The sequence below is a fragment of the Apteryx rowi genome, unplaced genomic scaffold, assembly GCF_003343035.1.
Source record: "Apteryx rowi isolate R43461 unplaced genomic scaffold, aptRow1 scaffold_0, whole genome shotgun sequence".
In the NCBI taxonomy this organism is placed as follows: domain Eukaryota; kingdom Metazoa; phylum Chordata; class Aves; order Apterygiformes; family Apterygidae; genus Apteryx; species Apteryx rowi.
The window spans coordinates 10,575,277-10,602,051 of record NW_020447195.1 but is presented as its reverse complement, the minus strand read 5'-3'; the positions used below and the strand labels follow the sequence as shown (position 1 = coordinate 10,602,051).

Here is a 26,775-nt window from a genome sequence, read left to right as displayed (position 1 = left end):
AGGCATGATCGGAGACTGCTCACAGGAACCTTATGCCCACTTGGCCCCGGCAAAGGCCAGTGGAGGGTCGGAGGATTGACAACGTCTTCACGGGGCTTCTGGAAAGGGGACTTTTCCCAGAAAAGTGGCAGGGGTGTGCCCTTCCCCATCTGACATCCCCAGCAAGCAGCCGTTGTGAAACACCCCATCTGGTTCAGCTTATCCAGAGGCAAATAAAGATTGGAGTGAGAAAATAAGACTCCAGTGTATATTTAGAAATGCTGGATTTGGTTAGTGCAGAAGGGAGGCATCGGAGGGCCTGGGATCCGAGCAGCAATCGTTTATTCCGATGCCATTGCTTTGGTGTGAAGGAATCTGTTCTCTTGGGGAAACGTGAACGCATCCCACCATGGGCCACCAACGGGATTCGAACCCAACCTCCCCTCCCCGGCCAAGACCGGCTGCCATCTGGCCAGGGAGGGGAGGGCCACGCGTGGGGCCGGGCCTTCGGGGAGGCGAGGGCCCGCGAGGGAGCCCAACGTGCCCAGCGCAACGGGCACGGCTCGCGGGAGATGTGGGAGCTCATGAGATCCCATCGGCTTGCTGAGGAGCTGCACGACTTTCCCTGAGGTTTTAGGGGATACCGACGCACACCAGATCGCTCCAAGGAAAATCCTTGCTGCCTGGAGAAGGGATGGAGAGGAGAGGTGGCCTTCTTCATCAGCTCCCTCAAAATCCCCTCCGATGGGGGGACCGTGGTGGGTAACCCAGTGCGGAGAGTTTGGGGACAAGCTGGTGTTGCTCTGACACAAGCAGTGGGAAAAAAAAAAGCAGAAATCCCCAGGTCCTGCTGAGACGGCTGTAAGTGCAGTAGCAATCCGCTGCTCATCCCGGACATCCCACTCTTCTGCAGGTACAAGCCAGCGAGGGCCCTGCCGTGGCCAGGTGCAGCTCTGCAGCGTCCTCCCAACGGCCGGGTATGGTCCGGGCGAGAAGAGGAGGTGGCATGTGTTGGCTCTTCTCGACACAGTTAGTCCTTGGGCCCCAGTCCCAGGTAACAGGCATTTGTCTTTCCGCAGCTCCAGCAGCTCCAATTTGTCGGCTCCCCGGGAGGGCCAGCCACCACGAAACGTGGCAGCAGCATCGCGGGGACACTGCCCGTTCCTCCGATCCTCCCGCATGCTCAGGGACCGGACCCACAACAGAGCACTCCTGCCAGGATGGCTGAAGTCAGTCCTCGGGAAAGTGCTATTTTTGGGGCTGTAACTGGGTCAGTCTGGGCATTCGCTGGCACGTTTCGGTCGCTCAGAGTTGGCAGGTTTTTCCCGTACTCTTAACTGAAGCAGTTTTGAACCGCAGACCAGTCCTAAGCGATGCAAGACGTTACTCAGCAAAGCAGTGCTGGACCCAGCAGGACATGCTGAAGTCAGCAAAGCTCCTACCAACTTCCCTGGGAAGAACCTGCCTCCTGCCACCTTCCAGCACTGTTCCTCAAGTAAAAATGCCATAGACTGAACAGATTAGAGTGTTGTCAGGTGAATGTGACACTCTTTGCAAGATGCACTCACAGACGCACCCACAGAGCCACACACGCGTTCAGCCAGTGCACCGACCTCCTTGAAAATTCATCTGTGCAACACAAGGCCAGGAACAGCTGGGGAGAGCAACCCATCACGCAGGGCTGCGGTCCCAGCCCTTAAGACCAAGAGCCTTGTTTTACAGCACGGGACCTGCTCTAACCCCTCCTTCCCGTTCATCTTCAAGGCAAATCTGTTTCCGTCCTTAACCTCACTGCAATTCTCTTTGTTTCTCAGCGCCGAGTTGGGGCTCACATTAAACTTACACAATTAGAAGCTGAACACAAGAAATGTCTCATTAAAAAAAACACAAACAAAGAGCATTTCATGGAGCAGTTATGCCAGGGGCTGGAACCTTTACAATGTCTTTGTATGTTAGCTTGCACATGGGTCCGTTGTGCAGGCCTGGGACTCCTGGCTGCTCCCTCAGCTCAAACACAAAATACCCAGAGTCAAGAGTAAGGGGAGCAATTCAAGGAGGAGGGAGAGGAATGCAAGTGTTGAGGCTGGAGCAGGGAGAAGAGAGCAGAACACCTCTCCTCCCTGAGGCCTGCAGACAGTATGTGAAATGAAACCGCTACTTTGGGCTTGCCTTTTTTAGGTTATAAACGCATTTCAGATGAAGTCATCTGGAAATCAGCAAACTCTTCCCCCACCGGCAACACAGAGCGTGTGGGGAAAAAACATTTTCAACCAGCTCTGGCATGAAAATCTCCAGCCCTCCTCTAAGACAGACAGTAGCATCGAGGCTGCCTCGCAGGGATGCCAGGGCATGTAAAGAAGATGCTGTTTGGTTTGTGTGCTAGTTTTTCACCTGCCCACTGTGTGCAGACTGGGCACTGAGTCAGGCTTAGCTCTTTCAAGTTGTCGCAGGACGAAGGCGGCACTTCTGCTGAAAGCACTCGAGCCAGGACAAGGGTAGCTGGAAGGCCTTTCCACTCAAATTCAGCTGTTATGCCACTGATTTTCCATGGGCGAGTCGCATCACTTCTCCAAACTGGCTCTTGGACTCTGTTCTGGGGTAGAGTCAGGTCCTTTGGGCTGGGACTGTCCGACACTCTGCACCCTCATAGCTCTCAGCACCACTGCACTCTCCTGCTGCTCTTGCACTGAAGCATTCCCCTGCTCCTCAGAGTAGGAGGAATCGCTTAAGAAGATTGGTACCGTGAGCAGAAATGACACTGCAGAGAACTGCAAGGAAGCCTGGGCTGAGGGCACCTTCCAGGCTTCCTCTGTTCTATGGGAGTTCACCTCTGCAGGAGGCTGAAGTGCTCATGTGTCCCTCACTCCCACCTTAGCAATGTGCACAATATCCTGCCCAGGGGGAATTCCCGGGGGAATTTCAGGGCACTGGACAAGAAACACCCAACTGCACAGAGCAAACAAAAGACCTGACACTTCATTGCAAAGCTGTGCACTCAGGAAGCAGGTGTGCAGCTTGTGCAATGACTTCCAGGCTGGCTCGCCGTCGTGTCCCTGCGCTGCCTGAAAGGTATCAACCGAATGACTGAAAAACTTCCTGACTCCCTCTCTTTTCTTCCTTCTGCACTGAAAAGGTTTATGATTTGCTGCTGTTTCACTGTTTGTTAAAGTCCAGAAGAGGCATTCCTTGAGGGAATTTCAGCTCAAGAGCACTCCCGATAAACACCTCCTCCCAAGGCCAGATGGGATGTTTGATTTAACATGTTACTCCAATGTCTCCATGAAGCTCAGAGTTGTTGGGGTATCAACTTTTGCTGAGCAGATCCTGCAGCCCCAGGATGACTGTGCATTGCTGCTGGGGACAGCAGGGCTCCAGCCCTGTCTCCATGCTCAGGACTTCTCTGCTTGCAGGAAGCACTGCTCTCCCAGAGAGCGGGTGACGGTGAGAGCTGGCCCCTGCAGGGTTGCTGGACAGCAGGAGATGCCGCCGGCCCTTTACCTCCAAGGTGTCCAGGGAAGAAGCCTCTCTCAGCATTAAGTAAAAGCATGGAAGGAAGGAAATTTTTTCCGGAGTATCTTTGCCCTCTGACAGTGCAAGGGAGAGTGTTTGAGATCTGACCTCCAGGCTCTCCATGTGCTCCTCTTGATTGCCAAACCCACCTCCCCAATGACCATGGACCACAACTGACCTCTCCCCACGATCTCCTCTAGGCCAGACTCCGATCTCTCCACTGTCTGCACAGCACCACCTTTTGTTCCGTTTAGATTTGGGTCCTGGCAGTGGAAAGCACAAAGCTGCCCTCAGCCAGGCATTGTAAGGAGGCTCCAGAGCAGTGGAGGCAGCTCTGGGGCCCAGCCAGTGCTGGACGGGCTCTTTAGCAATGATTTTGCCTCCACCACCACTAATTCATTCAATATGCAGAAAATGCAACGCGTGAATGATCAGCCTCCCGGGGCCACGCTGGCCTTCCAGGATCCCTGTGTACAGCTAGCACAAAAGAGAAGAGAGGCTTCTCACCCGCTTGGTTTCAGGTACCAGGTCATCCTTCATCCTCCGCTTGGTCCAGTCCCTGGCAAGCTCGTCCTCTGCTATCTCCTGAAGGTGGAAGACGGCCACTTGGGCCGATGTGCGACGGATGCGGCCACTCGGGGTCCTTTCAAAATCTTCTACGGGGGGGGGCTCTGGCTTCACCTCTGGCTCTTCTGGAGGCTGAAACAGAGACCGAGTCAGGCAGGGCAGAGCCAAGGCAGAGGAGGCAAGCTCTCCTCCCCCTGGGGCAGAGACGCTCAGATCTACTTTGTCTGCGTGTTTGCAGACCTGCTTTTCTGCGGGTGGGGACCACAGAGACAGCAGCGTGCCCCCAGGCTGGCTGCAGGTTCGCTGGATCAGTTTTGCAGGCCTGCTCAGCACCCAAGGCTCAGCCTCTGAGCTGCAATGAACCCGCCTTCTCGCGTAGCCAAGCAGACAGCCCGAGCGTTGGACTGATCATGTCCTTTCATGCTCTTAGCATTCCCATGTGTATAAATGTCTCCATTTATTAGAGTTATGGAGTTATTAGAGTCGGATGCACTGTCAGTAGGGATCAAGAGAACACAAGAGGACGGTTCCCAGGGACAGATCCTGCCACCCCGGCGCTGGCGAGCAGCCGGCGCTCGCTGGCTGCTGAGGGAGCAGCCTGGTCTTTTTTTGCAGAGCGTGGACGCAGGGTGGCCGGAGCACAGCCCTGCGCTCAGCGGGCGCTCCGGAGCGGGAGTGCTGCCTGCTGCGCCGCTCGCCGGCCCTGCCTCAGCCTTCTAGAGCAGGGCACAGCTGCCCTTACTTAAACACATGCCCCCGCTTTCTCGGAGGGACGAAGGGGGCTGCGGTCRGCTCCCCACCTACAACGCATGGCACAACGCATGCTCAGTGTGATGTTAGGGAAAAAAACAACATCAGTTCGATGTCTGCACCTGCCTTGCCCGGCTCGGCCCGGCCCGGCTCGGTCCTGCCCGCAGGCTCTGCAGCTCTGCAGTCACCCACGGGTAAGGATGGCCCCGGTCCTCGGGCTGCGGAGGCGTCCGGGGGGCTCACTGAGGCCATGTGCTCTGACCGCACATGGTAGTCGTGGCCAGCCTTGGATTTGTACTTCTTTCCGCAGTGCGGGCAGCTGAAGACAGGCTTGTCAGCCTCGGCGAGCTGCTTGCCGCACCGCTTCTGGTGGTACTGGTACCCCATCAGGCTGGAGAAGTTGGCCACGCAACCCTATGGAGATGGGGAGAAGAGAAGGGTTGGGGGGGCCATCGCTTCACGCGCCCGTGTTGGAACGGTCACGGTGCCGTCGCTCCCTGCACGGCAGGGAGGAACACGTCCTGAGGAGCCCCCTCACAGAGCTGCTCCGCAAACCCTGTCCCCCTCGAGCAATGGGAGAATCGCCAGCCAACAGGCCCGTCCCAAGGCCACTCCTCTGCCAGCCTTGACAGTGTCTTTCCACATCCTTCATTTCTGAGAGAGAGGATTACACCCCAAACTCGCGGTCCCCTGGGACTGGCATTTCCTAACCTGCAGCCCCTGTCCCAGCCTGGCCAGCCCTCCACCCCTGCGGAGAGCCACGGCGCTGGGCTACGTGGGCTCGCTGGGGCCTCGTGCCCCACGCCGCAGTCTGCAGACCCCACGCTTTCTCTCTGCTGCTGTCCAGCTGCTCTCCCCAAACAGCCACAGAGGCAGCAGTCACTTGTGGGGGACAGAGCGACGGAGGGAGCAGCCCCGGTCCCCTGTGCTACCCGCCGCGCTTCAGTACGCCGGTAGGGCTTTTCAGAAACACGCAAGGCGGGCAGCGAGAGGTGAGCGTGGCAGGGACTGCGCTGTGCGGAGAGCAAACCATCCGCAGAGACAAAGCTCTGCCTCACGCCCCCCTTTACCTGTTCGTGACTTGTCTGCAGCTGCCTTAGGACCGTCTCAGTTTGGTTTGGTTTATTTTTATGCTGTGCCCAGGATGCCACCAGCAGCACAACGCCCTTTTCCGAGCAGTAGCTTGAGTTCACGAGTCAGAAACTGCCCTCCTGTGAACACTCTCCAACCTGTCCTACTTCCAGCCCTCTGGCTAGGACGGCCCTTCGCTAGAGCGCTCAGAGCCGACAGGCCGGGGCCAGCGAGCTAAGGTGCACTCGTGTGAGAAGTCGAGAGCGTGCTGAGGGGTGCCTGGAGAGCGCGCGTGCCCCTCTGCACTGGGACTCACTCCTTCCATCTTTGCACAGAACAAGAAACAGGAATTGTTCTTATACCTCATTGGGGCATTTCAGTTTTCCCATCTGCTTTAGCACTTTCCTCAGCCTTTCCCGCTCTTCCTGTTCACCAAGTCCAGCGGTTTCCACAGGAACAGGCTGGAAACAAGGAAGTAACAGAAGCGACAGAGTCAACCATCTACTCATGTCCTCTGTGCCAGGAGTGGGTGGTAAACCTCTGCCTCGCAGGAGTTGCCCTTGGTGGGGGATGAACCTCCTGTTAAAAAGTTGGATCTCCCATTGCTTTACTGCACACCAATGTCTTCACTGTTATATGCCAAATTTGACCATGCATTTCCTGTATTTGCCCTCAAAAAGCCAACTGAGAAATCCATGAGCAGTTCCTGCATGGAAAATTCACCAGCTAGACTAGACAGCAGGACACTAATGCACAGGCAAAAGACAAGTCAGAACTGGTAAACATGGGACATGTAGAAATACAGTTATGCCTTGCCCTGGTATCTCAGAGACATATGCAACCAGACTTTTAAGAACAACCTCTAAATTGGCGCCTGCCAGATTTTGCTCATGATAAATTTTGTGGCTACTTCTCACATGCATGGTGGAGAGCTAAACACTGGACTGTGAGATTCGTGCAAGGCAGAATCCATCAGTCCTGGATTTGCGGGCACAGTTTTGGAGGCAGAGCTTAGCCACTCAAAATCCGCCTCAAAACTCACTGAAAAGTCCCCCATTCCGGAATTTGAAGTTTTGTTTTATTCTTCTAGTCCTCTGCTCTATTCCCAGGGATCCACATGAACATAACTAAATGCCTAGGAATGAATGGTTTTGCGTGGCAGCCAAGGGGGAAGGCTACCGTCTGGACTGAGCAGCGCGCAAGACGCTGCAAGACGGTGTTCTGAATCCCTCCTTTGAAAAGGCAAAGAAAAGCAGACCGCTGATTGCTTCATCTTCTGCATCTGCATCTTGGGGGAGAGAGAGGAAACGAGGTGTGAGGTGAGAGTTGCCCAGCTCTCTTACCTTGCTGACGTGTTCAGCCATGGTATGGTAATTCAGCCCAGCTTTGGACTTAAATTGTTTTTTGCAGTGTTGGCATTTCAAGGCATCCTGCAGCTGAAGAAATTAGAGGCAAGTCACCATGGAGGCTACTACATGTTTGATTTTCCAAAGGCTGCTGCTCTGCTCTAACCCCACGGGCAGCTGTTGCTGCAGCAGTGGGACTCAGCAGGCAGCTCAGCACCTCTTACCCCATCCCAGTTCAAGTCTGCAGCCCAGAGGTTTCCCTCCATCATCCTGAAAACTGTTATCAAACCCACATGCCCCAGTTTTTGGAAAACATTCCATTTTGGATGCGGATTTAAAGCCCATTAGATGGAAACATCTGGACCTGGTGTCTTAGTCTTCCTGTTCGAGGGATAGGTAAGAGGAGCTTTGATCTAGCGGTACATTAGTGGACTGTGCTCTGCAGCCCTATTAACTATGACAGATACTGCGTACAATCCACTTTATGGGCGTCTGGACTGTTTGGAATTAAGACGCTGCTGGACGCAAATCACAAAACTCGCACCAGCAGAGTATTTCCCGCTTCATATTACTCTGCCGCTTGACCCCTGACTTGGCTTCCTGAGCGATTTAAGAGAGGCATTAAAAACACACTGTTCTGCCATGCAGCCATGGACGTGCTGATTTACAAGGGGAACTTGCAAAGTGAGTAAGCAGATCCTGACTTTTGTTGGAGCAGGTATCAGAATTTATTGACTCAGGAGATGAATACTCCCGGCACCAAGAGACAGGATGTCTCGAGCAGGAGCTGGTGGCTGGACAGCCAGGTCCATTCCCTGCTCCACCTGTCCCAGCTGCCTGGCTGCCATTCCACCTTTGCCAGTTCCTGTTCAGTTGAGTCTGGACTAGCAGCTGGAGAGGGGATGAAGATGGAGCTACAAACCCATCCTCATCCTGGACCTCTTGGGAAATGAAGAACAAACTGCAGCCAACTGGGAGTGACTCACTTGTACTTATGCCCTGATTGGTTAATTGTGCTCCAGACCTAAGCACTGACCCTAACGAGGTGGATGCTAAAAGCTTCCTGACTCATTGAATGCCCATTTCAACCAATCTGGGGTTTACTCCTGTGGCTAGAACTGAAGAACATGACATGTTCATATCCTAACAAGCCCTTCCACCCAGGCTGCAAAGAGGAGATCCTGCCCTCACCTCCTGCAGGCTCTAGTAAGTCACAACCATCTCCATCCCTTATTTCCTTTCCAGAGCCCAAGGAAACAGGGCGAACTGCTTAGTGACAACAGTGGAGTTGAGGAACCTATTTCAGTTGTCGTATAAGAGGTTCTAGAGTCTGTGTATCCTTTTCCCATCATAAGAAATACAAATCATTAAAGTGGGGTGGAAGCAGGGGGATTGGGAGGCTAGAAGCACGCCACGGGCTCATCACAGAGCTGCTGCTGAGCGATGGAGCCGAGGTCATGCACCCGGAGGTGGCCGTGTTTGGGGAACCTGCTCACTGGCAGGGCTGCTGCGAAGTGCCCCAGCCCCAGCCAGCCCCAGGGGGGACCATGCCTCACGGGGAAGGACAGCGAAACACCCGCTCCTGGGGCCAGAGCCTGCAGCTCCACTGGGGCAGTTGCTTCTGCTCATGTATCCCAGAGGGGCACTCATGCCCTCTCCAGGCGGATTCAGCCTGCAGGCACTGGCTCTGGAGCAGCAGAAGCAGTCACTACACTTTGTCATAAGCTTAGCAGGCTGCGAGAGCCTCATTTCCTCCTCTGAACACCCACGTGCCTATTTATAGAGGGGAAGCCAGGCCTGACTGCTCTCGCAGACCRCGCTCAGCAGGTTGGCTGGCCTCGCGTACAACCTGCCCGGAGAGGGAGACATTTAGGAAGCACAGGAGGTCCGAGAGACAACAGCCAAGATCCCGCATCCCCTGAAGCCAAGAGGATGTTAGCAGCTTCAGGATTCTGCCCAGCATCAATGTAATATGAGGTYTGAAAGGGATAATAGCCTCCCACTGCTGCATAAATGCTGAGGCAAAGGCTGAGGAGGCATTTACAGAAAATGAATGTGGAATCAAAGCCGAGCCACATATTTTCAAAGCGGGAGGCAGCGATCCCACGTTAGCTTTCTGTGACGATGGCTCTGCACCATGCCAGGTGACGGATGAAGACGTAATCCTTTGCTCTGATGGATGGCGCTGTGGCAGAGAGAGAGTTTTTCACTGCACCATTACTGAACTCCTGTGTCTTGACAGTCTGCCTGAGCACATTGTGGCTTGGTGTCTCTCTGAGATGCGCTCTCATTCAACCACAATTTATCTGGCCTGATGAGAGGCATGGCGCACAGTAAAATCCCACAGCTGGAGCTCTGAAGTAGCCTAGATTAGAGACAAGCCCAGCAATCTCTCTAGCCTTAAAGCTATTCAGTTAGCTACTAGAAATACCCAGCTCTGCTGGAGTCACTGGGACAAGGGGCCCAGACCACAAAGGGATTCAGAATTGATGAAAATTAGGTATCCAAATCCCTCTGTGAATCTGAAACTAAGTGAAGCAGTCAGCTCTCTTTAGATGACTAGCAAGTGCTCTATCAAACAGCCSTAGAACCAGTTTTAGGAACTACCGATATGGATTTATGAGCGTGGCTTGAAAGAGCATGCATATCTGCATTCCCCTCCGAAACACAAATGAGCCATGATTGAGTATAGCAAGCCGTTACCTTCTGGCAGACATCCATGTGCTTTTTGAGCCCAACAATAGTTTTTCGGGTTATAACGCTGCAGGTCGGACAGGCGACTTCTCCCTTCTCACTGATCTCACGCTGCCACTGGTCCTCAGGATTTGCTGGCAAGGGGAGAGGAGAGAGGTGTTACGCTCAGCAAGAGACAGCAACCTGCCCAGGGTGTTCGTCAGGAGAGCCCTTTTTTAAGCCTTGGTTTGCCAAGTTGAAAGCCACTTTAGCAGGAAAAGTTACTGAAATTCTCTCACAGTCATGGGTCAAGTCAAATCCAGACATACGAACCGCACAGACACTTGCAGCTCCACCTGCCACGCAATTCCTGCAGCTGCCTGAGCAAACTGGGTCACTGGGCCATTTTACATAGAGTTAACTAACTTGCTGGCATTTCATAAGGAAAATGAGGTTTGCTTTTCCAACCCCACTCCATACCCTGCCTATCGGGAGTTTAAACACTAGGATGCCCCTGGCCACCTCATCTTGCCCTGCCTAGAACAACTCCCCGCTGCCAAATGAAACAATGAGTGGGAGTGAAACAAAGGTGAACGTCTCGGTTCCATCCGGACTGTGTGCCTGGAAAGTTTTCCCTGGCTTTCTTTTTTCCCGGCAGAAGCACAGGCAGCTAACAGGTGTGCTAGCTTCCCACCATGTGTTTATTTGAATGGCTGTGACAAGCTTAAAAAACACCCGGAATAAAAGATAAGTGGGGCCAAAACCTGCTCCCAGGCCCGGAGTTCATGCAGTGTTCTCAGCAGAACACGCTAGGTTTCCAGCAAGGGAAGCCTGGCCTGAATACAACCTGCCAAGTCTGTTTATTTGGATGCTCTTGCACGGCTGTGAGATCAGAGAGCCATTTATTTGAATTTGAAACCTGTGCAAGGCATTGCAGCTGTGTTTATCTTGCACATCCTGCATTCCTCCTGCTGTCAGAGCTCCCCAGGGAAAGTCAGCAACCTGTGTTAGGATGCAGGCTGTGCCTTGGAGGCTCAGGGAAGACACAGTTTCACCTGAAGCCAGGCACTGGCACCATTCTTGGAGGTGACGGTAGAAAAATGCCATCAACCCAGGAGCTGGTCCAAACTGTGGTCACACTGCAGCCAGCAGGAACCAGGATTTGGCTATCAACTCCCAGTGCTTACAGCAAAGCATTCTGTCCCCGTGCAGGGTACCCACGGCAGGATGCCACTGCAGCCACGCCAATACGTTAGGGCCCGTGTCTGCTCCCACATCTGTGCTATACCTCGGACACAGGGGAACTGCCTGCTTTCAGCTCTTCCCTTGTGCTGCATTTAGCTCGTGCTTCTGCTCACAAACCTGGTAGAAAACTAACCTGGCAAAACAGCCTGCTGGGCCTGGAGGGGTGTGAGGACCACCAGTTGCAGAGCAAAGGAGGGGGACCACACAGGCTCGGAGCAGAGCACAGGAATGAGCTGGTAGAGCAGCTAAGATGTGCACAAAGCTGTTGCCGCTGCTCCGTCTCCACCAGCCTTACCTGCTGGTAAATGCGTGACCGTTTCCTTCTTGACACCAGCTCCTGGAGGTTTCTTTTTCAGGTCCTCCATGTTGGTGTTCCCCTCCAGCTTCTTGGCTCGATGGGCTTTTGCCTTGTCTTCTGCTTTGACAAGACCTGCACAGGGAGGGAATTTTAATTTAATGCTTGCTTTAATACCACCAGACCTGAATTTAGTAGGAAAAAAAATCTCTGACATGGGGACACTGAGTCAGCTGTAGGTCTGCCAAGACTGTACGTGTAGGATCAGGCCCTTAAGTACGATAGGCAATGTCATAACAGCTTGTGGGGTTTTGTAAACACAAGAGAATCATTCCCCCCCCGCCGGCAGTTCATGGACTAGGGAAACGCTAGGGCAAAGCAGGGGTAGGCTGCTTCTAGCAAGGGAGAACCCTCCCCTGCACGAGCGCGCGGGCAAAGCGTGTGCTTCCCATTCAGGCTGCTAAAGACATCGGCTGTCAGCCGCTGAAGCGCGGGCCCCGGCCAGCCCTCCTCTCTGCGCTGAGCGGAGCCAAGCGAGCAGGAGGAAGGCTCAGCACGTGCCGAGAGCATGATGGCAGCAGCGGCACTGCCCAGTCCCCCTCTGCTGCGCCGAATGCCTCAGGAGCTCCCAGGCTGACGTGAGAAATGGAAAATGGGACTTGCAAATGCTGCTTCGGGAAGCCTAGTTAACGGAGGACTGGGGCTCTGTCCCTGGGTCCGACCACCCCAGACCAACGTGCAGCGCAGCCTCGCGTCTGCGCTTCCCGAGGAAGGAGGCTGGCGAGGCGACGTCAGTGCCAGGGTCAGACCCACACTTGTCCCCTGCAAGGGTGCACGTGTCCCTGAAGGGCCGGGTTGCGATTCTTGCAGCCCCAGGGTCTCAATGGAAACAGCATCCCCTGCCTGGCTGCGGTACCCCCGCTGGGGGGGTGTTACAGGTGGCACGCTGCAACCGCGTGACGGAGGCAAACACTTGTCCCTTCTCACTCTCCATTCGAGGCAGTGAGTCGGGGGGACCAGTTTATTCATGAGGAATCCACAACAGATGTTTCGTTTCAGTCTATGGCAACACCTCTGTGAGGAAGTGAAGGGAAACGACCCCAGACTTCCCAGGAGCCAGAGAGGAGGAAATCGGAGGGACCACATCCAATCCGCTCGTTGGTAAGTGTGTTTAGTTCCTTCAAAGCCATTAGTGCCTCTCCCTCAGGACTCGTACTGGAAAGTGCTGCCTCCTCCAGTGCCTGGAAACCTTCTTCTAATTTCCCCGGTTGAATGAATTTCACAGCCAGTCCAAATCCCGTTGCTCTCGTGCCAGGGATCTTCCAGGTTTCCTCCCTCCCTCGTACCCACGCTGGGGTGTTTATGGAGCACAACTGCAGTCCCTCTCACTCTCCCTTCGTCAGGCTGAGCAAGCCAACTTCCAAGTCTCCTCTCGGAAAACACCCTGGCAACGCGTCTCTTCCCCCTCGAATTCATTTTCTTGAAAGCGACCAGTGCTGGAGATGCTGTTTGGGGGACGGATGTGTCTCTGAGTCTTTCTACACAGCACAAATCCTTCTTGACTCCACTGGAAATACTGCTACATCCCAGGCCTGTGTTCGCCTTTTGCATGGACCATTTGTGTCAGCAGCTCTTCAGTCTCGTGTCACAACTTGGACATAGCCAGGTCCTTTTCCCCTCTTCCCTCATTTCCCAGGACAGGCTCCCGAGGCAGAGCGGACAGGGCTGTTAGCAGTGCCGGCAGTGCTACCACCTTCCTTCCCTTTCCGACGCTCCCCCAGCATCACGTCCCCCAGGGCATGCACAGGTGGCCCCCACGTGCCACCACCACGGGGAAGGGGCGTCCCTGATACGCCCCAGGGAGAAGCTACAACCCTACAGCTGGCCAGGGTCGCCCCCGGATTACCTTTCAGTCCAAACGTCCCCGAGATGGACGGCTGCTCCCCCGTAAATTTCTTAGGAGTTTTCTGTTTCCTTCCTGACTCAAGAGAGAGAAACAGAGAGAGAGATTTGGTCAAATAACCGTGCTGCCAGGTGGACTGCAGCAGTCCCAAGGCAAGGGGTGTGCGCAGGCTCACGTCAGGAGTGGGCAGAAGGGATCCACCCCACAGAGGCCTTTTCCACCGTGAAATAAAGGGGCTATTGAAGCAGCTACCCCACCAAACAGTAACAGGACACTGCTTCCCACCCCCACAGCCGAGGAGAGATGGTGGTATCCAAGGAAGGCCAATTTAACAACTGGAAATTGTGGCTCTACGTAGTGCCAAACGCCTAATGGTTTCCATACCCTGCACAGCTTCAGCAGCTATGGTATCCGTGCTGGTTCACTTTGGAGCCACAAGCAGTGTGAAATTGCGCTGTGGTAGGAACAACCGCGGCCCGGCACGTCACTGCCTGCCAGCCACGCAGCAGTAATCGATGGAGTGAGCCTCCTTACCCTGTCCCAGTACCTAGGGAAAACGTGTCTGCTAGAACCACCCTGGTTTAAACTGCCACAGTCAGTTAGGACAGATGAACCGACAGATGGTAGCTTGCTATGCTGTGGGTAATTCAATCCATTTCCAAACGTACGGGTCCCAYAGATATACCTCTACCACAGCTGCAAACTGTTTTTAACTCGCTGCGGAAAGAAACTAGTAGAGGCAAAATTACCAGGACGCTCAAGAAAAGGATCGGATACACTCAGAGAGCACAGGGTTTGCAGGGTCACCGAGGCTTGTTACCTGGGTAGCCGTGCAAGCCATGGCAGGGTGCAGTCCCTAGCACGGGAAGCCCCGTGCCGACCGCCAGAGGCCAGGAGGCTTTGCCAGGAGAAGGAGCACCGTGCCGCCCTGTTCCTACCCTGCTCCTACCCTGCTCCTCAGGCACCCACGACAGGCCCTCCCTGGATCCCGTTTGCCCTCRCATCTGAGACCCGAGTGCTCATGGAGAGAAACTCGCAGCAGCATTTCCTGGAGCAGAGTCCCTGCCCTTCCTACGGGACACCCTCTCCGGGCTCTAATCTTACTGTGCTTCATCCTCTCGGGGTCCTCCTCCTGCAGCGAGGCCTGGCTGCCCCCCTGCTGCCCGGCATCCTTGCAGCTCGAAGACTTCGCCGTGGGCGTCGCGGCTGCAATTGCCTCTGCTGCTGCGATCTGAAACTCCTTGCTCTCCCGGTTCTCCACCAGGCACTCGCCATTCTCAGCGTGGTCCTGGGCCACGGCTTTTTCCGTCTTTGCCTGTTTGGGATGGATGGTGGGGCAAGCTGAACTCTCAGCAGCTCTAGGGCAAAGCACAGAGGGCTTGTTTAAAGAGGGGTTGAGAGATAAACATCGCTGACACCTCTCCCCCCTCCCCAGCCCATGGGAATGGAAGTGGGAAGGTTCCCCTTCTCCCTGCTCTCAGCCATCCCCACCCCACTGCCCAGCAGCCCAGCCACCACCTGGTACCTTTTCTTGCCACTGCTCTTCCCAATGGACTTCTGCACTTTGTTTTCTGCTTTGCTGGTTGGCACTGGCCGGTCCAAGTGATTCCAGAGGCGATGCTTTTCTAGCTGGGTTTTGGAGGTGAAGGCAGCTTCACAGTATGAGCATGAGTACGTCAGCTTCTCCGAGATTGCACCCTGTGCAGGACGGGAAGAGACAGATGGTCGCTGACATTAGACTGCAAAAAGACGAGGCTTTTCCTGACAGAGGCATGCACTGCAATGAGGCCAGGAATCTCACAAGTGCTTTGTGGCCGGTGGACAGGAGGAGACGGTTGCTGCTCCCAAAGGGGCAGCAACAAGCTACTAAGAGAGCTGGATCAAAGGTCTGGCTCAAACTCTGACCCTGAGTTGGTTGGTTGAGGGATAAATTGAAAATGCCTTTAACAGCAGTGCATGCTACAGGTGTGCAAATAGGACACTGCATAAATACCCTTCTCCCCATTGGAACGGAGCTACCGATGGCCCGGGTCACCTCTGAGCTAGGCCTGACACGGTGTCGAAGGGACCCTGGCCCTCTCGCACACACCTCACAAACAGCCTCCGGTCCATTTGTGCCCTCCTGGCTTTTCTCCCCTTTTTTATCTCACGTTTCTTCTGAGGTTGAAGGCCCAAGAGGGGTGGCTTTACCCTGAGGATGGTAATGCAAGAAAGGACGCAGAGCCCTCAGGTCTGCTTACCCCCTGGCAGCGCTGATAGTGGTACTTCAAGCCATAAATGCTGGGGAACTCCAGCCAGCAGCCCGAATTGGGGCATTTCACCCTGGAGTGGGCTTTGAACTCGTCCTTCCACTGGTTCATCAGGGGGAGCTGGGAACAGGAGACAGGAGAGACGTAGCTGAGTGAGGAGCATCGCCTGCCCAGGTGAGCAGGCAGACGCATCTCGAGAGGGCTGGGGGCACGGATCGGACCTTCGCGCTGCTCCTGTCCCCCTCCCCAGCCCCTTCCCACCGCACCGCCGCAGAGCAGACCGCAGGGCTGCGTTTCAGCACGCTCGGGCTCCTGCCAGCGAATGGGACCGTAATGGAGTTGTACGATGCAGGCTCGACAGGCTAGCGGTTCCTCCTGAAAATTTACTTTGCCATGCCTCCCAGAGCATAAAGCACACTCTCGCCCAGGCCGGGGAATAAATCAGGCCACAAGTCACCTGGGTGATTTAACCACCCCACATTTCATCTAGTCAGTAAATCACCCATGGCCACACTCTCATGACAAACCGCTCTGTGTGTTGTCCACGCTCCCATGCTGAAATTAAACTGCACAATTCCGCAGGGAATAAATCACCCCTTCCCTGGTGCTCCCTGATCATTAAACCAAACCCAACGCGGCTGCGAGAGAATAAAGCTCAGCTGGGAACGGCCCCAGGAAGGGCAGGCTGGGGCAGGRGGTGCCGTTCCACACCGTGGTTTTCCAAGGTGCTCAGTGATGCTGGGGGCCTGCAGGGAGGAGGTTCAGGGGCCCAGATCTTGCAGAGCCCCAGACTATGTCGTTCTGAAGATTAAACCATCTGATGGGCAGGTTTAACTCCAGAGGGGAGCTGGCTGGAGCAGCCAGTGCAGCAAGCCACGAAGGACAAGTCAGAGGGAGAGAGATGGGGCCGCATCTGGGCTGAGACAACACRGGGGCTTACGGGAATGTCCTTCAGCGCCTGGTTCTCGGCCTTGGGTCGTCCTTTCTTCCTGCCTTCTGCTTTGTCGCTGGTTGCATTTCCTGCAAACAGACGCAGCGCACATGACCCTCCGGCCGACCGGCCACCCCGGCGGGCGCCAATCCGCCGCAGCTCGGCTCTCCCCTGCCCATCCCCGCCGCCAGCTGCCCGGCCAGCCCTACCTCGTCTCCTGGCTGCCATAGGACTGATGTGCTGCAGTCCTGGCGGTGATGGAGATTTCCCTTTGGAAAGCAATTACAGCTTCCCTGGGAATTCAGGGCACAGCCCGTGCACCCACAGACACCCATACGGGAGAGGGCTGCACACAGCCCTGCTGCTTCTGGCCACCGGAGAGCCTGGCCGGTGCCTGTCTCCCTCCAGCCATCTCTCCTTCCATTTACGGAAGCAAAGCACGGAGCAATTCCAGCATGGCTGGGGCTTGCTTTGCAAAACCGGCCTGTAAGTCCTTCCGCTTGGTTTGGAAGACACCCTTCAACAACTGTACTACTTAGCAAAAGAAATTTGGGCCTGGATGGGCACACCGGGACGGGGCTGGCTGTGGGGCCGTGACGGGGGCCAGGCTCAGGCGGCAGGGAGGCCACGGGGACCGTGCGCGCTGTCTCCGCAAGGGGTTCGCAGCTCTCCGTGAGCTCGGAGTGGACCCTCGCAGCACCCTGACYGCAACGCGGGGCATCGGCTGTGCAGGGCAGCAACGTGGCCAGCTCAGCCAGACGTTGCAATGTTGTCACCACTTCTGAACAGCCAGGCCCGCTCTGAAGCCTCCGGAGTCGGATGCTGGGGCACTCCGGATACAACCGTCATCTGTTCAACTGTGCTGAGCCCCAGACCGGACACTTTGGTTCACAACGGTAGTGAACTCCCTGGTTTCACCTATTTCACATCTAAAGTGGTTTGAGTGAAGCAGTGCAAACACCACAACAATTTTACTACGGTTTGTATGCGAGGACTGAGGGCAGTTTATCAAACTAATCCACTTTGACTTCCCGTTTTCAACCATCGGGGTGATTTTCAGGTATCCCAAAAAGATGTGCTCAGCTTTGTCGGACATCCGCCTCTTGCTCTTCGGGCTCTTGCAGCTGCATTTGCAAGCTTCAGTCAACGAAGGGGAGACTGAAGATGTGGCCGAGGAGGCGCGTGGCTGGCTGTCGGTTTGGAGACCGTGGCTCAGGACCCCAAGCAGGAGCAGGCAGAGCTGCAGCGAGCGATGCCCCGAGGGGTCTGGCTGCGCTCGCTCTTCTGCGCAGCTCCCCGGCACCGAGGGTGCTCTGCACCGCTCAGGGTCCTTTGCTGCGCTCTGGTTTTCAAGCTTGACAATTGCTAACAGAAACAGCCAAAATCAGGGCAATTTTGGAAAATACAGGTCACGACAGAGCTGAAACGACGGGAATAGCAGGAAATAGCAATGGCCATTTTCTGCAACAGATTTCAACCTGGGTTTGTAGCTTGGCTGYGCTAAAGCCAACACCGCGGACAAGAGAAGGGCGCAGGTACCCGAGCCCCGTTTTTAAACCCKTGTCTGCTGTGGGGCCCGTGCAAATCTGCCTGCACGCTCACTTGTGGGCACAGCTCAAAAGAGGGGGGAAGCAAAGGCAACAGCAGAGAGGCACGACAGCTCCTTGGTCAAAACCACGTGATCAAAGCAGGTCAAGCTCCGCACGGGTGGATGCGAGCAGCCAGCGTGCAAAAAGTGAACGTGCCTCCAAGTGAAACCAGCCTGCTGTGGAGGAGTCGCTGCAAAGCTCTCTCAAACGTATTTTGAGGGCCAACCTGTAACTTTAAGTGATGTGGGGAGGCAGCGTAACCCAAAGCCAAGCCGGACAGATGTGAACAGCCTATGGGAAATACTGTGCACGGAAGACTCAAACTGAGATCTGGGAGGGTTTAATGAAGAGGCCTGGGAATAAAAGCCATTTGCTACAAAAACAGAAACAGAAAGAAACCAAAAACCTCCCTGCAAAGGAAACCCTAAAACAGCTAGCAGAGGATAATTTAGGTAAAAAACCCAAACTAACTCAGCCTATAAAAGAGCCTTCCCTGGTGAAAAGCAGATAAAAAGAACAGGCCAGCAGCACCGCCTGCAACCTCTCCAGCTCCTGAGAAACCAGAGCTCAGCTCCGAGGCTGCTGCTGGCCGTATTCAGAAGCCAAGCCAGCATTTTTGGAACAAGAGTTAGAGGTTAAACGGAAAGCCAACAGGTTACCTACAAAAGCACTGCCAAAAACACTCTCTCTCTCCTTTTTCATGCCTTCTGCCCCACCAGCCAGTGGAAAAATAGCAAACAAGACAATTTAATTTCCAGTCCCCTGAAGTTGTGCCAGCTGGTTTGCTCTGCTTTGATATCCATAAAAGCATCATTTGATGATGTTGCATCCTTTGGGAATCCCACTCGCCCAGAAGGCCTCGTCGGCAAGACGTGACTGTTCACGTACAACACAGCAGTGACCTTTATGGAATATAAATTAAGCCCTTAAAAAGCCATTTACCTTCCCCCCTGCAAGGCAACCTCATTGCTCTAGCGGGGCCCCAGAGCTACAATAAACCCGAAGGACGACCACAGCAACCCCGAGCCAGCTGGCGTGTCAACAGGTACCTGCGGCTGTTAGATGAGGCTTGTTCACAACCACGTATTTAATGCTGCTTAGTCCCTCTCCAGCCTTACGCACCGCCTCCCACAGTTGTCACAAAAATGCCCCGTTTGGTTTGGACTCTCCCTTGCTTTGCTCTGCCCCAAAACGTAAGGGATGGCTTGTGGCCCTAAAGAGAGGGGAGAGGAGGATTTTGCAAGCTTGCGCCTGGCCCGTGCTAGCTCTGGAGCAATCTTTGCAGGGCTCCTCTCAACCCCTCGCAGAGCTTCTGCAGAGGGCTTCTGTTCATCACAGGCTCCCTTTGCATTTTATATTTTCCCTGCTGTTAAATTCAGGCTCACTCAGACCACACATTCAGGCTTTTCCTCCATGCTTGTGGAAGTGAGGGCCTCACCCTCCACTCGAGATGGGAGCTAGGAGTCTTGCACATCATGGGACTCCGCGAGCTGGGAGTTCACGAAAAACACCAGATAATACAGCATTTGCAGAAGAATCACAAAGGCTCACAACACCGCAGTTACCTGTCACTCCTCCTCCTCTTTTCAGCTTTGTCTCCTAAATGCTTCAAAATACTCCAAGTTCAAAATATCCCAAAGCAGCCAGAACAGCGTGTCACCATTCCCCCAAGCCACTCTCTCCAGAATGAATCCAGCACGTCCAGGGACGCAGCATGTTCGGATGCTCCGGTGACAGCTCCGCTCTCCCTCTGCTTTTCACAGCTTGCAAAAGTTTCAAAACTTTTGGGGACATTTCATGCAGAGAAGCACATGAGACTTCCCAGTYGAGACACCCCTCGTGTCCTCATTCAACTGCCAGGTCGGGACAGCGAGGACTGGAATGGGAGAGCCCCGGGGAGCATAAAATGCTCCCTCTTCTCCCAACATCTGCACTGGCAGCTCCTTGCACTGCCACCTGCCAGCCCGGAGCCCGCTGCCGCGAGGCCAGCTGCRGTGACCGTGGTGGGTACGTGCTGTGCTGGCACGCAGCGCGCCCCGCAGCGCGCTCAGTGCGAAACCCAGACCTTTTATAGGCATCTGCAGCAGAGGCGCAAACCTGGCTGCGCTTAGTTTTACGGCTGGCCTCGTGGCCGTGTGTCCCTGCAGCCGGTTCCCGCAGTCGTGCATTGAGTCAGCAAGATGGAAATGGCAGGTCCTCTAAAAGCAGCGACTGGGGACAGCTTTCCCGTATACTCACGGCTTCTCCGGACCAAGACCAAAAGCACACAGCAGAAAGCGTGCTCCCTGCGCCAACCAGGCTGCTGCATCCGAGAGAGGGGCCAGCAAAGCCACGGCGAGGGAGGCCCCTTTCTCCCCGGTGCGCGTTAAGCCTAATCTCCCCCGACAAAGGGAACGCTGTTAAAAGTTTTCACCCCCAGCGCTTTCCCAGTAGGAGCAATGAAACTTCTTCCCTCCAGCACGTCTACCTAAATCAGAAGGAAGGGCTGAAAAAGGGAGGGCTTTTCCACCTTTAAAGTTGTTGATAGGATGTGGCACAGGAGAAAAAGACCCCCAAAACACAGGTATATTTATACTGCAGGCAGATGTAGTTCATTCTCTGTAGCAATCACTGCTCTGGTAGCAATTACAGCTGCAACTGCCTCGAGGGAAGAGCAACATTTGGGAAACATTTAGGGCAAGGTTTCCCCAGGAGGCCAGGGATTTTGGATGTCCAGTGTGAGATACATCGCTGGGGTCTGTTTTTCAGAGGAGCYGGGCTCCCACCTTGTGCAAGCGCTGGGCCGCGGCAGCGATCGGAGGCTACGCCGAGCAGCCGAYGGGGCCCGGGCCGCACCATGGCCTACGTCCTGCCGACCTCAACCTCTGCGCGCCCCGATGCCCGGCTGCCTGGGCAAGGTGAGAGGTGAAGAGGCATCAGCCAAACCTCGGGTCCAGAGCTGCCCAAATACAGCAAAACCGCGTCCAGACCAGCAGCTCTGCCCCACGGTGTCCAGAGCTGCCCCAGCCTCGTTAGCTCGGGTGAAGGCAGCTGGAGCGTTTCTGTGCTCGCAGTGTAGGTCTGCCCGGCACAAGCAGACAAGAGAAAAATCTCCTTGGGCCCAGAAATTCCTGGATAGAGAAATCAGCTATCCATCAGTGACAACCCTTCGCAAGCTGGTCCCCGGGGCTTGTACGCTCACAAGCCGACATCCTGGGGGACGCGACACGGGAGACAGCAGATGGTCTAAACTCGTTTAAGCCTTTCCATCCTTTCATGTAACACTTAGCTACCAACGTGATAAATAGACRGCGAGACACCCATCTCGTTAGACAGATGCACACCCCTCTAAAGAGGGAGATCATCTCTCTCCCTCCCCTCCCGGCACTCCCCGTTTCCTGGGAGCAGCTCCCTACAGGTCCAGGGGCCCAGGGCTTTCGTGGCCCAGCACAGCCAACGCCGGTCGTTCGAAACCCCAGAGCTGAGGCTGCACCGAGCCGCTCAGGCGCACCGGGAGACCCGATGCATTTGCACCTTGTCCCCTCCACCCCCTTCACCTCCGCGGAAAGAAAACCCCGTTCCTTACCAAGCTTGGGAAGCTCTGCCGGCGGATTTATCCTGGCGTCTGTCCTGCTTTCTTTGCTCRCGGTGGGTTTGTTCGAGCCTGCAGTTTTCCTTCCACCTTTACAGGCATAGGAATCCGCCATCTCTGAAACAAGCAGGGGACGTGTTAAAACTCACGCACAGCCCCACGGAGCTGGGAAAAAAAATATGCTGAAAGCAAGGAGAGCTGCTGGGGAGGGAGGGAGGGGACTYAGAAAACTACCGGACAGCAATAAGTGTTGCCACAAAGAGAAGAAACGGGATGTGTTTCTAAATGTTTGTTATATGGCTGAGCAACGCCACAGACATGGTTGAAAAGCTGCTTTCATTACAGGCTGGTTTTCTCTCCACGTATAACAGCAAAGACTTTATTAAAAATTATGGGCTGGCTTCATCCAAAGAAGTAACGAATAAATGGCTTTTCCCCTTCGTTTATTTCTACACTTTCATTTAAAACACCAAAAGAAAAAAGAATAGTGAGTTTTAATGAGCAGATGTAGTGATAAATTTCCAATTTTCCTTATTAATGGGAAACTGTTATAAACTGAGAATTGTTAATGTTATCTAAATTTTCCATATTAATAATTCAATTTGGTTTCTCTATAAATAATGAACATCAGAAATTATCGCAAAAGGCCCAGTCTTGCTCCCAGCGGAAGCAGGCAGTAGGACAACCCCTCAACTTCAACGGTGCCAGGAATGAGCCCACGGCACGGCTGGATCTTGCCTGAGTTTATTCCAAATATCTTCAGATGCACGCCAAGCCCAAACCCCGTCACGCTCAAATTAGCGGAGGAGCGACAATCAGCTAGAATGAGTCACCTGAACGTGCTGGCATTGACTTCTCCCCGTTTGGCTACAACGCAGCAGGAGCGAGGGATGCCCGGCCACCTCGCAGAAGACACTCACGCCTTTCTGTTTTGGAAATGCCTCTAAAAATGCAGACGAAACTTCCTGGAGTGCTGAGCAACCGGTGATTTTGGGGGAGCACGTGGCAGGTTCAGCACGGGAGAGGCAAGCTGTGTCCAGACAACTGGGAGCACTGCCAGGACCAAGCAGACGGACCCAAATCCTCTGCGGCTCCTGCCTTGGCCCGGCTTCTGCTGGAAAGGCCGGTCACACCAAGGGAGCCAAATCCTGCCCTATGTCTACAGCTCAGCTGAAATCTAGGGGGCAGAACGAAGGATGACTCTGGACCATCTGTTTATACCGACATTCATTGTGTTCTCTAATGCACAAACCAGCTCCTCACTGGGATCTAGAAGATGGTGCCAAATCAGTCTCCTGGGGAAACTGAGGCACGGAGCCTTCCCTCTTCCTCACGGTCTGCAGTGAAGCAGGCGGGGTGGCATGCACGGGGGAGCTCTGTGGTCATGCAACAGGCTGCTCAGCCCCAGTAGATGACGGTCCCCATCCCATCGGGACCAAAGGCAGCAGGGTGGTCAGAGCACCTCCAAGGGAAGGGTGTCACCTTCCCTTCTCTCCCGGCTCCTAGACCCTACAGAAATTGAGAGTCCAGGAAGAGGTGCAAGAATTGAGACTACGAGGTGATCTTGCAGGAGGACAGCACTGTTCCAGCCCGACACGCGGCCTTGCTGCGCGTGACATGGTCTTTGCTGACCGAGAGCCAGATGACGGACCACCATCAAGGCAAGACAGGCGGGCATTCACGGACACCGAGGTTTCGCTCTCCCGGCCCAGCAGCAGAGCCTGTCCCTGCAGCGTTTCATTCAGTTGCCTCCTTATCGCGTGGGTCCTTCTTTGCGCAGCTCTGCCCTGAGCCGACCACCTGTTCGGACTTCTGGGGTGCAGCGGCAGCRGCGAGGCCTGATCGTTCCGCTGCGGCCTGCAGTAATTCTCCAGAAACGCAACCAGGCTGCCCGCAAGCCTGTACTGCTCGAAGCTGCGGTGTTACGTGCTCAAACGCCCCGACGAGCCGCAAGCAGCCGCGAGCCAATCCCGTCGCAGACGCGCGACTTTCCCTCTCGCTCCTGTCTTGCACGGAAAGCGAGCTCCCTTCACACCCCGGGGTCTGCCAGCCACCGCTGCGGTTCCTCCCCTCCAGACAGCGCAAGCTAAGACACCTCTGATTACAGGGGCTGTCGGGAGACACCACGTTCCCCTTGACTGAAAAGCAGCAAGGCCCCAGGGACTGCGCCCCGGGCACCAGGGAGAAAGGAGTCCTCCAAACCTCCGCAAGAGCTTCGCACTCTGGGAGGGAAGCCTTGCTGACCACCGTGGCCACTTTTGGCCCGGAGGCCTGGGAYGGGACACGGGGAGGAAACAACGCTGGTGCTGAGCCAGGCGCCCGGCAGCACGGCTAAGGGAAGCGCCAATCGGTGCTTTCTTCCCCTTTGCTTAGCACTTCTCTCCCCCACACACACATCCTAAAAAACACAGATTTGACTCTTCGCCCCCAAAGCCTCCCACAAAATCGCATGTTTGCATCGTTTAACTCAACCGAAGGGGAAGAGGCGTCGCCCCGCAGCATCCAGCAGCCAACGTGCTGCTCGGCAGCCTCAACCCAGCCAGCCGAGCAGCCAAAGCGACAGCCCTCGCGCGCCAAGCGCGTGCTCAGGAGAACGCTACGCATCGCAACCAGAGCGATTTCAGCGGTCTGAGGAGCGTGGCGGCATCCCTGCCTGGAGCGCGTGGTAAACGGGTCTTCCTTCAACCCACCGCGCAGAGGCCCCGGAAGGGTCGAGCCTGCCACGGTAGCACACTTGCACGGCCTYGCGAGGCAAGTCAAGAGCCCAAGCACGGGAGGCAGCAAGACCCTGATGCTGCCGCCCATGTCCTCACCATGCGGGACACGAGGGCGTCCTTGTGACGGGCCTTGCTGCGTGGGAAAGGGCACTGCCTGTCGCGTGCAAACCAGACGCTCTGAGAAGCTCTGGCAAAACCCTCCAGCACGTGTTCAGCTGGTGACAAATATTTGGTTGTTTGCACGGACACAAAGGTTAATCGGATCAAATGAGAAATTTCAGTCTTGGCAACAGGTTCTCTGGCATTTGGTGCTGAACACAGGAATCATTATCCAGCTAATGTGGGCTCCTTCGGCAGGAGATTGGTGCATTAGCTACAGCTTGTCTGCTGGCAGCGTCGGGAAGGCCCAGTGACCCAGGGACCCCGGGACGCCAGGCACTGCACAAACCATGCAACAACCTTTTGGTCTGAACAAACAAGCCTGGCCGCGGGGGTGAGAGGAGGAGCGGGACCGTCTCCACAACTGAGGCAACTGCACGTGGCTGGAGAGACCAGAGGCCTGGACAGCCTTTTTACGGCTGGTCGTCTTCCCATCTGAGCAAGAGAAGACACCCCAGCTCCTAACCCCATCCGCTGGTGCATTCCCAGGGACGACTGCTGGTCTCCAGAGCAAGCAGAGAGGTGGTTCCTGCGGTGCATTCCCAAATCTCAGCCCCAGCTCATCTGCACGGCCACAGAGGTCCGCTGCACTGTCCCTGCTCCTCCAGGGGACGGACATACCAGTCCCCCTCCTTCCTCTGCTATCTCCTAACCCCTCTGCTCCCTCCGAGCTCTCCTCACAGTTAAGTCACTTGCAGGAAGAAAACAAAAAAAAAAGAAAAAAAAAGACTGAAGAAACAAAGCTAACTGAAAGCTGAAGACGACAACATCTCTGCCTGTTTTACAACCGGGTGAAAACCAATGGGAAGTTCACACAGCTGACGTCGATCAAAGCTGGGCTAGTGCCTAAACCCAGCAGCTCTGCAATTTAAATCGTTTGGCTACGCACACGCTTCCAGAGAGAGGGAGAGACGGGGAAGGGAGCACCAGGATAAAGATCTCACAGGAGCCCCGGCGTGCCCAGAGGCACAGACAGTCACCCGCGAGCGGCAGAGCTGCGGACGGGGCGCACACCCTCAAGAGCGCCGCGCTCCTGCCTATCTAGACAGGGCTGTAATTAGACACACTACAGAGCATAAAACGTCTGCATTTGCCACATAAACACTGTACGTATTTGAGCAGTTTTAAGGAAAATCACATTAATTACAAGCCAGGCAAATGCTGCCTTTAAAGTTGGTGCCCGGGAGCCTGGTTGCACTTGGGCTCCCAGCGCCAGCTGCCCGGGAAGATGCCGGGGATGCCGGAGGGAGCRAGCCGCGTGATGGTGCAGGAGCAGGGACAGGCCGGGCTGCGCACGGATTTGCTTATTTACTTTCTTTACTTAACACCCAAGGGCAGTGTAAACTAAACCACAGGAGCCAGGGCAGGAGCCAAGCATCGCCACCCCGAACACTCCCTTCCAAAAACTACATTCGCGTTCAGCATCTTCAGCTCAGCCCTATTCTCACAGCTAATAACTTCTTCCTCCCCTTCACACATCTGTCYCCTCGCAGAGATCCTTTCTGGCCAGCTTAGAATGGTTTGAACTTCTTTTGTTTTCCACACCAAATACTTCTTTGATTTTTTTTCCCCTCTTATTTTTGGCTAAATGAAAAATAAAAGCAAATAAACCATTTAGCAAGAGCCAAACTCCACTCCCTTACCACCGATACAACCCCAGGGATCCTGGAGGAATTGCCCCGGAGCCAAAGAGCAGAAATCAGCCCATTGTTTTTTGTAATGTCCAAACTTCTCACTTGTTTTTGCCTAACGCATGCTGAAACCAGACAACAGATTACATCCCGCGCCTTTCCGCGCTTTCATTAAATTTTCTTTAAAACCCTTTTGCAACTTATGGGGCGGGGGGGAGAAAAAGATATCGGCAGGTCCTTACTGTGCATGGTGCGAGGACACCTTATGCTCGTGCCATCGGAGCAGGGCGGCAGGCAGGGGATGGAGCAGCCGGGGACGCGGCGGGAGCGCACGAACCGCCGCGGGGGCTCACGGATTAACGTTCCGGCTYGGCTCGAGGCACCTGGGGCAGAAGTGAGAGGTAGCATTTTTAAAGCATCCCATTCCCGCTCCAGAAAAAAAGCAGCAGGCCAACACAAGAGGCAGCCAGGGATGAGCGGCGGCCCGCACCGGCRCAGCTAATGTCACACTCGCTTTGCTTTCCCAGACAGGCTATTTTCTATTACAAACCACTCCAACAGCAGTGTCGAGCTCTGCTGGCCGGGCGCA

General features: G+C 54.9%; 1 protein-coding gene across 2 annotated transcripts in view; it reads right to left on the bottom strand.

Annotated features, from left to right (window-relative positions):
* The window catches only part of ZNF512B (zinc finger protein 512B), a 42,411-nt gene extending 15,636 nt beyond the window's left edge, over nt 1–26,775 (bottom strand). Inside the window, exons 1-13 of one of the 2 annotated variants that reach the window (XR_003251926.1) lie at nt 26,429–26,775; nt 21,674–21,796; nt 16,529–16,608; nt 15,580–15,708; nt 14,865–15,037; nt 14,444–14,697; nt 13,343–13,414; nt 11,437–11,571; nt 9,927–10,051; nt 7,221–7,313; nt 6,240–6,338; nt 4,933–5,220; nt 3,997–4,188 (exon numbers count right to left, since the gene is read on the bottom strand). Coding sequence is in view for 1 of the 2 variants with exons in the window: in XM_026055850.1 (XP_025911635.1) it covers nt 3,997–4,188; nt 4,933–5,220; nt 6,240–6,338; nt 7,221–7,313; nt 9,927–10,051; nt 11,437–11,571; nt 13,343–13,414; nt 14,444–14,697; nt 14,865–15,037; nt 15,580–15,708; nt 16,529–16,608; nt 21,674–21,796; nt 26,429–26,594 (1,929 nt within the window). In the remaining variant the exon portion in view is untranslated. The remainder of the gene's footprint in view (nt 1–3,996; nt 4,189–4,932; nt 5,221–6,239; nt 6,339–7,220; nt 7,314–9,926; nt 10,052–11,436; nt 11,572–13,342; nt 13,415–14,443; nt 14,698–14,864; nt 15,038–15,579; nt 15,709–16,528; nt 16,609–21,673; nt 21,797–26,428) is intronic. The other variant, XM_026055850.1, reaches the window with a different exon arrangement.